This window comes from Chanos chanos, chromosome 16 (genome assembly GCF_902362185.1).
Source record: "Chanos chanos chromosome 16, fChaCha1.1, whole genome shotgun sequence".
Classification (NCBI taxonomy): Eukaryota; Metazoa; Chordata; class Actinopteri; order Gonorynchiformes; family Chanidae; genus Chanos; species Chanos chanos.
The window spans coordinates 5,516,804-5,527,401 of record NC_044510.1 but is presented as its reverse complement, the minus strand read 5'-3'; the positions used below and the strand labels follow the sequence as shown (position 1 = coordinate 5,527,401).

Here is a 10,598-nt window from a genome sequence, read left to right as displayed (position 1 = left end):
GGGTCAAAGGCCAAAGGTCAAAGAGCACCGGCATGCCTGGAGAGAGAGGCCGACACGGAACTGCACCAAGCGGAGGGCGGGCGGTCGGGGGGGGGCGTCGCGGCTTTGGAATGTACCATTCCCTCCTCGGAGGCGGAATGCGCTCGCAGGCAAACGGCAGTGTTTCTCGGATCGTTCCATTTTGAACTTGAAGAGGTGTTTTTTTTTTTGTTTGTTTGTTTGTTTCTTTGTTTTTTTTCTGACGCTTCAAAGTTCTCTCCTCTTGTACTAAGACACAGGAAGGAAACAAAGAAGAGAGGAAGAGACGGTACGAGATGGACCGCACGGATTTGGAGAAGGATGAAACTTTGTTGTTGAGGAGAACAGGGTGAGAATCAGTGAGATCATTGACATTATAACAGTGCATTGACATATGAGAGCTTCAAAATGCTATGCTCCACGCACACTCTTAAATATATAAATATGTATTATTGATATCGATGATTTGTATTATTTATACTAGGACATTTTTAACGAGTAATGCCCCAAGTGCTGGGGCAGTTTGCTGTTATTATTTTGAATAATAATGCTTGTGTTTTATTAGGGTGTACATGAAATGGCCTACCCATAATTCCCTGCTCTCACTGTCCCCAAAAGTGAAGGAAAAAATGGGGCCAGTGACATGGACTCAAGGGCAGGGTCTAAGCAAAGTCTGTGAATTCCCTTTTTTTTTTTCTCTGAGGAAAACAGATATCAAAGGGAAAGTGTATTAAGACTAAAGAAAAAAAAGTGTTCTTTCTGTTCATTCTTCAAAAGAAAATGAGAAAAGAAGGGGGGAAAAAAGGAGAGGCATATCTGTTTTGTTTTCTCAAAGAAAGCATGATAGTGTTGAGAGATGTAATGATTAAAAAAAAAAAAAAAAAGGTCAAAATGTCTGTGTTTACCGTTTGGTTTTTTTTTATATATCTGTTCATTATTATTATTATTATTATTATTATTATTATTATTATTATTTTGGAGGTTTGCCTGTTTGATTTTTTTCTCTGTCTGTAAATATTGTAGAGCTGCTCTCTAATTCTCTAACTTCCTTTCCCTCATCTGTACATCATCCCTCCTGTATTTGACGAAAGCAAATAAAAACATTAAAAAGATGAAAATGACGGGGACGGAGGAGTGCGGCTGTCAGTTTTTCTGCCGTTAACGCGTCTCACACAAACCGCTTCCTACGACAGGAGAGCATCCCCAAGAGGTAGAACGTGGCCTAGTTTGCAAAGGATCTCTGTCAGTGTGGCAGTAGGAGTGAGAGAAGAGAGGGTCTTAGGAATCCCTAAAGGGGAAAGAGAGGGGGGTAAAAGGAAAAAAAAAACTGAACTAAAATGAGTTACTGTTCTACCCACAACTCTGTGTGTGTGTGTGTGTGTGTGTGTGTGAGACACAAAGTGAGAGAGTGTGCGCAGAGGGGATAAGAAGTTTTTTCTAATGCTGAATGAGCAGGTATTGAATGAGGACATTTCTCTCACAGAATGATGTCATTAAAATGTTTTGCCTTTATTCACGTATTAGTATTGTAAAGTGCCAGGAAGGCGTTAACAAAGCCTTAGGGGTTTGTTTTTTTGTTTTTTTTACCTCAGCAGTTTTTTTTTTTCCAAAGTAAACATTCCACTCTTGAGAGAAATCTGTGATCTGTGGAACTGTCGTTACCATGGCGACGTCGCCATGGCAACTGTGCCCAGCGTGTTCGTGGAGCGCTTGTCTGTCTGTGGTGATGGCTGTCCCTCTTTGTCTCCTTCCCCTCTCCTGTTTAGAGGGCTCTCTATTGTAAGCAGCATATATCTCAGTGCTATGCTACCATAGACTCGCACGCAAATACACATAGATTATGTAATGTGCGTACACTGTGGTTTAGTCTTTTGGATTTTGCAGCCTTTTTAGATTAACGTTATGCAAATATATATATACATGCTTTTTGTTAAAATACAAGAGCCTCTCTGGCATCACTCTGGCTCTCTCTCTCTCTCTCTCTCTCTCTCTCTTTCTCTCTCTCTCCTCCCCTCTCCCTCTCTCTCTCTCTCTCTCTCTCTCTCTCTCTCTTTCTGTCCCTCCCTCTCTCTCTCTGTTTCACTCTTCACTTTATATCATTCCTCTGCATATGTACATTCCTTCCCTGTCCCTCAGATTATTCCATTTTCTTTTGTTTCTTTCTTTCTCTCTCTCTCTCTTTTTCTTTCTTTCGTTACTCTTCATCCTCTTCCTCACTTTCTTCCTCCAGGTCTTCCTCATAATCTTCCTCCTCTAAAGTGCGGTCCCTCATATGATCACAGAGTGGCGCCAGTCGACCGTCTGCTGTCACACCTGCGGGCTGAATGATCTTGTCCCTGAGAGAGACAAGACAGGGGAGTCAGGATAAAAGAAAACACAGAGAAAGAGAGAGAAAGTTCAAGAAAACACAAAGGGTGAGCAAGTGAAATAGGGGTTCTGAAGAAAGAGAGAGAAGTCAAAGAAGAGAGAGACAAAGAAACCACACACAAGGTGAACTGGAGAGAGAAGAGAGAGAAATGTGAAATCATGTGAGTTTGCACATAGACAGAAATCCAGAAAATTCTAGGAACAGAGAGTTGGGGACTCACAGCTGCAATGAAAAGATTAGTGTGGGAGTAAGGCTTTTATTCAAAAATTGTATTCAAAAATTTCTCCTCCTGTAAATACACACTCATGATGCTCACTAAATAAGAACATGATGTACCCAGTCGCTTTCTTTCTCCCTCTCTCACAGACACACACACACACAAACCTAATAAATTCAGTCCCTCTATCTCACATGCACACCCAAACACAAACACACACACACACACACACACACACACACACACAGACGCACCGTGAAAGCCTGTTGAACATGCTGATGAGTTTCAGCGCCTCTGCTTCTTTCTCCTCTTCCGTCATTCCCTCCATCGGGTCCGGCCGCTCCTCCTCCACCCGTCCTGTGACGGGGTTGATGCGGTCCTTGGCCTGCCGGTACTCCTCCGTGTCCGAATCCGAGTCGCTGGAGTACTGAGGCTGCGGGGAGGGACCGCGGCCGCTCAGCAAACCGCGCGCGGCCAGGAGCCCCGCGGCGTTCCCGTAACCCGTGTACTTCACAAACCGTCTCACTGAGTCACAGAGAGAGAGACAGACAGAGAGAGAGAGACAGAGAGAGAGAGAGAGACACAGAGAGAGAGAGAGAGACAGAGAGACAGAGAGAGAGACAGAGAGAGAGAGACAGAGAGAGAGAGAGACAGAGAGAGAGAGACAGAGAGACAGAGAGAGAGACAGAGAGACAGAGAGAGAGACAGAGAGAGAGAGACAGAGAGAGAGAGAGAGAGAGAGACAGAGAGAGAGAGACAGAGAGAGAGACAGAGAGAGAGAGACAGAGAGAGAGAGAGAGAGAGAGACAGAGAGACAGAGAGAGAGACAGAGAAAGAGAGACAGAGAGAGAGAGACAGAGAGAGAGACAGAGAGAGAGAGAGAGTGGGGGGGTGTTCAGATGAATGTTATAAACCCACTATGTAGTTCTGGCTTTTTTAAGATGGGTCATTTGTGGGTGTTTTTTTTGTTGTTCTGCTTTGTTATAGCAAAAGACATTGAAAGCATAATGATATCATTACTCTGATATATTAGATTTGAATTCTAATGTGCGTTGCATAAGTGTTTATAACTGTGTAATAAAATGATCATATGACTCTGTCTGGCTGTGATTTCTAAAAAGATGGTAGAGTTGTGTGTGTGTGTGTGTGTGTGTGTGTGTGTGTGAGAGAGAGAGAGAGAGAGAAAGAGAGAGAGATACCATTTTCCTTGCAGAGCACAAAGAGCAGTTCAGCAGCGCAGTGTTTGACGTCTGTGTCCACGTGTGTCATTAGTCTGACCAAACGATTCCTTACTGTGTCCCCTTGTTCAGGTCTCAGGCTCACCTCCCTGAGCGGGGGCAGGATCTAAAAACACAGCAGAAGAGATCTCATGTCTCGGACTCAAGTCCTTTCACACCATTTCAGGTCCTAGAGGCTCTTTGTATTGGGACAAACCACAGTTTTCCACTTGCTTCTAGGACGGGAATGTCTAAACGTACCTTTTTATTTAGGCTAAAATGAGAATTGTATTCAAATGTATGATCTTTCTGAAATACGGCAAAGCTCAAAAGAGAGGACAGGACCCTATCATCACCTTATCATGTTAACCCAGCACCATGTCAGCCTTGATCAGCCTATTCATTCAAGGTATCAGTTACTCTGAAAACATACATCTGCACGAGGCACTAATCCCTGTGAAAACTGCTTGACAATACCACAGGCGACCTAATCGTAGGTGGTAGGGTGTACCTGTTGTCTGAGGTAGTGTCTGGTCTCCCTGTGTGCTTTGCTACTCTCCGTCAGCAGATTCAGCACTGGGGTCAGCTTCTCCTTCAATTTATGACCCTTTAGAACACACACACACACACACAAGCATGCATATATGCCCCCCGCCCCCCCCCCCCCCCCCCCCCCCCCCACACACACACACACACACACACACACACATCATGTATGAGGTTATGAAACATTTGATAAAATCTGACAGATCATAATACCCTTAATTCATAAATATCTCATTGTAGATTTGACTTCACATGACATATATACCGGGTCAGACTGTGACCTCTTAATCACAGATCATGATTACATGTAACCTATTTAACATATAGAAAAGTTCAACTAAATCTAGCTAATTCTAGAACAGATTATGGGATTTATGGGATGCAGATGAAATATCAGAATATGTCGTCTCATGATCAGCACATAGCACCTGCCGTCACTCATGCCGAACACATCAAGTGGGCAACTAACCAATTAAGATTCTGATGACCCTTTTCAGACCTACTGATGAGCCCACCCCAATAACTGACATCACCTCACTCCACTTAACCCCACTACTTCCCTTTTGGTTCTCTCTCTTCTTTTCCCGCCTTCTATCACTCTCTCTCTCTCTCTCTTTCTCTTTCTCTTTCTCTCTCACTCTGTCCAGTCTCTTCTCCATGAACATCAGCAGGGCGTGGACACAGTCCATGTTGACTCCGCCCGACTCCTTCGACCCCTCAGACAGACGGACAGCCAGCAACACGTCCAAACACTGCAGGGGGAGGGCAGACAGCACGTTCACTGTGTGCCTGTGGGCAGGATCGTGACGGGCGGGGTTGGGGGAGGAACACAGAATATATATAAGGTTTGTTGATATTGTTTGAGAATTAATATTGAACACTTTTTTTAGTCGGTTTTGAATGTATGAGGTGTCACATAAACTTTCTACATTATCTATTCTTTCTGTCTGCTCCTCTTCATCATCTGTGCTAATTACAACAATTCCTCTTTTCTTTACCCTCCCTCTCTCTCTCTCTCTCTCTCCTGCCTGTCTTTGTCTCTCTCCCTTTGTATTGTCCCTCTCTCTCTCTCTCTCTCTCTCTCTCTCTCTTACCCCTGTAGTTCCTCAGCTCTATCCTCTCCGTCACAGGGCAGCATGATGCAGTGCCGCAGAACTGCCGCTAGGCGGCGATATATCGCAGCTTCTTCCTGGAACACACATAGAGAAAGAGATATTCTTGGGATATCTTTATATAACTGAAAAAATAAAACGATTTGACACAGCCGGTTGCTCTGCGTTCAAGGATAGTGTATACTAACCTCATCGGGTTGTTGCCTGCGCGCGCTGTAAGTGATGTTGAACAGGGTTTTCAGGATCTCGATGGCGCGCTGAGAGACATCCTTACAGACAGGGGGCGCTGTGGGGTCAGTCAGCACCTCATACACCTCTCCCCAGTGCACTGCCAGGCACTGCTCCAGGGCAGCAGTCAACATACACACCCCGCGCTCCTAAAAGAGAGACAGACAGAGGAGATGCTTGTTTGTTCACTATGTTCTTTACTTCATTCCAGTTAAATATTATTCTCTCTCTCTCTCTCTCTCTCTCTCTCCCTCTCTCTCTCTCTCACTTCATCTCTCTCAGTGCCTGTCTTCCTCTGTGTTACCTGTTGAAACTGTTTTCTGAGCTCTGGACGCAGAGCAGTCAACAGAAACAGCAGTCGCAGCTCGTAAAACTGACCACTGGGAGCAGATGAAGAATGGATCCCCTCCTTCAGCCGCTCGGACAACCCTGAGAGCAGCCTGACCACGAGAGAGAGCAAGAGACAAAGAAAAAGAAAGAGGAGAGAGAGAGAGAGAGCGTGTGTTTGAAGTTTGTGAGTGAACACCAGCATAGTCATGTCAGGTTTGTTTGAACAGGCCTGTCAATTCTATCAAAGGAAGACAATATACCGTCAGAAGATTTCCCCCTCACCTTAGATCACTGGCTCTCTCTTGCGCCCTCTGGCTGTTATAGATGACATTACACAGTGCTTTCATGGCCTCTTTCCTCCACACCTCTCCATCATCATCTCCTTCCTCACTCTGTTCTTCGTCCCCTTCTCCCTTGGCATCCCTCTTGCCTCTCACCAGCACCCCGTGCACCCCATCAACCTTTGAGTTTGGGTTGCTGTGTGTTTCTATGACAACGGCTTGCACACTGTTGTGGTTTTCTTCTTGTGTCACTCTAGAGACGGTACAGGCGCACTGCTCCTGTCCGTCTCGGCTGAGAGACACGCTGGAGGAAACAGCAGCCGTTTCCATGGCGCCGGTAGCTTTCTCATCTTCCTCAAACTCCGTTTTAGGCGAATCGTCGTTAATGCTAGCTACATTCGTAGCTGCGTGTAAACAAGTGCTAACGCAGCTAGCACCTGGTTTCGCTACTGTCCCACTTTGTTGTTGTGGCTGTAAGGTAATCTGAGTGGGATCCCATTGGCCTTGAGTGAGATCCCATTGCCCCTCCTCTTCCACCTCCAATGGGAAAGGCAGTGATGTGATACCTCCCAAATGGGCAAGGGTTAGGAGGGCGGTGTCTGTCACTAGGGGAGCCAGGGCCTGGCGGTCTCGCGAGATGATGCGTAGCGTGCGGAGACAGACTCTCAGGACGCCTGGCTGAAGCTGCATGCGGATGAACCAGATCAGCGCTGCAGCTAGCCGCTGTATGTGTGGGTGTGAAGAGGAAGAGAAAGAGAGAGAGAGAGAGAGAGAGAGAGAGAGAGAGAGAGAGAGAGACAGAGAGAAGTACATGAAGCCAAAAACATGTAGAGGAAGGACAGACAGGATGAGAGTGGGAGAGGACATCAGAGAACCAGACAGAAGGAGGTCAGAGGACAGAATGAGTGGTTTGTCCTACTTTAATATGCTGATGTATATTGAAGGATTATGATATATACACTTACCCTTCTGAGGATGAGTTCAGCATCCTCACTCTCCTCAAAGTCAGAGTCAGAGTCAGGGACATATTCCCTCACTTTATTCCTCCGGAACTGAGAGAGAGTGCACACACACGCGCACACGCACACACACACGCGCACACGCGCACGCACACGCGCACACACACACACATGCACACACGCACACACGCACACAGACACACACACGCACACACAGACAGAAAAAATAATCAAGAGTTTGTCGGTTTTCTGAGGTGCAAGGTATTTTGCAGTGCCTACACTCACAAAGAAAATATGAACCGCTACATGCAACGAAAATTACTGCAGCTCGTTTTAATTTTGCCTTTGCTTCACAGACATCCCCTTTAACTTTTATTTGAAACTTTCTCTATCCAATAATTCTCTCTCTCTCTCTCTCTCTCTCTCACCTCCTCCAGTTCTCGTTGCTGTGGTCATTTCATCCAGAAAGCAGCATAATTGGAGAATTAGAGTAAATGGTCACACAAAAAAACAGAAAAAAAAGCTTGATGATTCATGACACAATTAACAAAATTATGGACACAGAAAAAGGGTAAAACGAGTGAAAAGCATTGATGAGAAAGTGGTCAATAGTAAGGGGAACAGACTGACAGACAGAGAGAGAGAGAGAGAGAGAGAGAGGGATAATTAAAAGTGAAAGAGGATGAGCGAGGTTAACGCTAATAGCCACATTAATCCCACCTTTGTGTGACCTCAGAGAGAGGACAAAAGGATCAGGGCCAACACATAAACACACTCACACACACACACACACGCGCGCACACGCACACACACACAACACATGCACAATTTAAGGTGCATATACCATTCTGACATCTCCTCACCTTTCTTCGTTCTCTCTCCTCCAGATTGAAAAAGAAACACTCTGCATGCTGTCGAGAGAGGGACAGAGAAATGAGGGACTGAGAGACTGTTTCATATTTGGTAAAGAAATGACGCTGAAACACCAGTGACAGACTACAAGAGTACCAAGCTGTTTAACAGTTGTGGGTTTGCATTCTACAATCCCCACAGTTAAAAATGAATCATTTGAATGAGCCGTGAATGCTTGTGAATGCTTCATAAGTATGGCAACTGTTTCACAGCAATATTCTTAACTCACAGCAATGTTCTGAAGACTATAGTTGTAACTAAATATCAAAATTGAAAATATTTATTTATTTATTTTTAAATCCTGAAGAAACCCTACTGATAAATGCTCACAAACGGTTACAACTTGGTTCCAGTTTTGCCATGAGAACAGGTTATACTTTGAATCTGTCGAAAGAGTTTGCTTCTGCAACCAAAATTTTGATATTAAAGAAAAAGATTTGTCTATTGAATGTGTTCACTGTTGAGATGACTCTTCGAACCTTTATCTCAACGGTATAGAAAAGACACATTTTTCTTTAAAGCGCCAATCACTTTCTTTACTAATGCACAAATGAAAAAAATATTGCCAGTGTCTATTGTACTTCCATGGACTACTTTAGAGGGAACCCCCCGCCCCCCTTCATCTACATCAAAAGCACAAAATGTACATTAGACACATCTGTCAAAGGAAAAATGAGGAAGGTGAGTCATGGTCTCCTCCTTGCTGCTAAATGTATCATTACTATTAACTGCCGGTCAAACCGCGCTTACTTCTGCGTTGTAGTCATCCAGCTGTGACTGGACACTGTCCTGGTCTCCCTGTTTGATGCACTGAATGATTCTCTCCACATCCAAGGCCATTCTGAATCTTCCAACACAGAAATCAGAGTTTGCTGTTACAGTGTGTGGATAAACGCTGCCAATATCTACAGTCAACACTGACAATGTTACAAGTTACAGTTCGTATGGCTAACGTCCTGTCGGCATTCTCTTCGATCCTGATGTTCGATACCGATTTCTTTGTCAGAGAGAAGATTTAAAAAGAATCTAAAAAGGTACGAAACCTTCTTCAGCTCCTCAGACTGAAGCGTTTAATGTGGAAGATATGTCTTTATGATGTGATGAGATGGATTGCGGGTCGTATGCGTTTACGTCTCTGGTGTACTCTCTCCCTCCCTATTGGACGTCTCAATAATCTGACAAGCATCAGATTTAGCTTTGGGTTTTCCTAATCTAATCCTGCTTCCTTCTCACTGTTTCTTTCCTCTCGATATGAATGGACTGAGAGGTTTAGCTGACATCAGAATGTTCTCCCTTTCTGGAAGTCTAACCACATACAGGATTTTGGTCCAACCACAATCCAAAAAAAAACTCCCCAAAATTATTCAACATTCTAAAAGCTCTGTCTCAAAGAGACACAGCCTACTGCTTTGACTTGAATAAAGTTTGTGTAAAGTTAAAAAAAAAGATCAAACACTGAAAAGCAGTTCTTTTTTTTCCTTTCTTTTTTTTCAGGTCGGACTGTCTGGTTTCAGTGTCTTCAGCTAGAGGTCTGGGGCCATTTTATGATATTACTTGGTAGTTTTCCTGTCTTGAAGTATCAATTTCAAGTACATCACTCCAGGTACAATTTGAAGTAAATCTGCGAAGCCAACTTAGAACTTAAAGGTTGGAACCACAGAAGCAATCAAAGTCAAATGACTGAGAGCAGATTTGCTCGAGTCACTCCCATCTTACCTCTGTCCTCATCCATTCGGACTTCTAAGAGACTCGGAATGTGCATTTATCAGACACATTACTGAAAAATCTTTGTCATGACTATACCTAGACTGAGATGTTTGCTTTACAGTCATCACTTTGCCAGAATGAAGAAATGTCATAGAGCGTAAATATCACCAAAAACATGTTACTAGCTTTACAACAGTGACATTTTGAGTTTCTGGGGTTTTTTTGTTTTTTTTATTGTGTGGTTGTGTCATGGTGTTGAACTCACTGTCTTTCTTAGTCACTGTTCCATTGTCCCATCTTCAAAGAACAATGATGGCAACAAACAACTGGTTATCCTGGTAACAAAGAGAGATGAGAGAGAAAGAGAAAAAGGGCGAGAGAGAGAGGATGACAGAGAGAGAGACGTTTAGAAAAGGAGAGACACAGATGAAAGCCACGAGAAGCTCGTTTAATAGGGGTAATTAAAAATAGAGGGGATGAAGGACGAGTAGATGGGGGTAATCATTATGACTGTGGGTGATTAATGGAAGATGATTACATGGATCCAGACTTCTGATGGACCCTGACATTGGTACCAACTACCACGCTGCATTAGAGAGAAAGGGGGGGAGGTGAACAAGACAAAGTGAAAGAGTGAGAGAGAGAGAGAGAGAGAGAGAGAGAGAGAGAGAGAGAGAGAGAGAGAGAGAGAGAGAGAGAGAAA

At 44.2% G+C, this 10,598-nt stretch overlaps 1 protein-coding gene across 1 annotated transcript; it reads right to left on the bottom strand.

The window, feature by feature from the left end:
• Positions 1-2,212: 2,212 nt before the first annotated feature.
• On the bottom strand, positions 2,213-9,028 carry LOC115829744 (synembryn-A). Its single transcript, XM_030793911.1, has 14 exons — positions 8,939-9,028; positions 8,140-8,187; positions 7,705-7,722; positions 7,283-7,369; positions 6,744-7,040; positions 6,319-6,677; positions 6,011-6,146; positions 5,667-5,855; positions 5,461-5,555; positions 5,005-5,155; positions 4,332-4,427; positions 3,803-3,947; positions 2,858-3,128; positions 2,213-2,354 (listed from the first exon to the last, which is right to left on the bottom strand). Exons 1-14 carry the CDS (start codon positions 9,026-9,028, stop codon positions 2,213-2,215), a joined length of 2,124 nt encoding a protein of 707 aa, XP_030649771.1.
• Between the last annotated feature and the right edge of the window lie 1,570 nt (positions 9,029-10,598).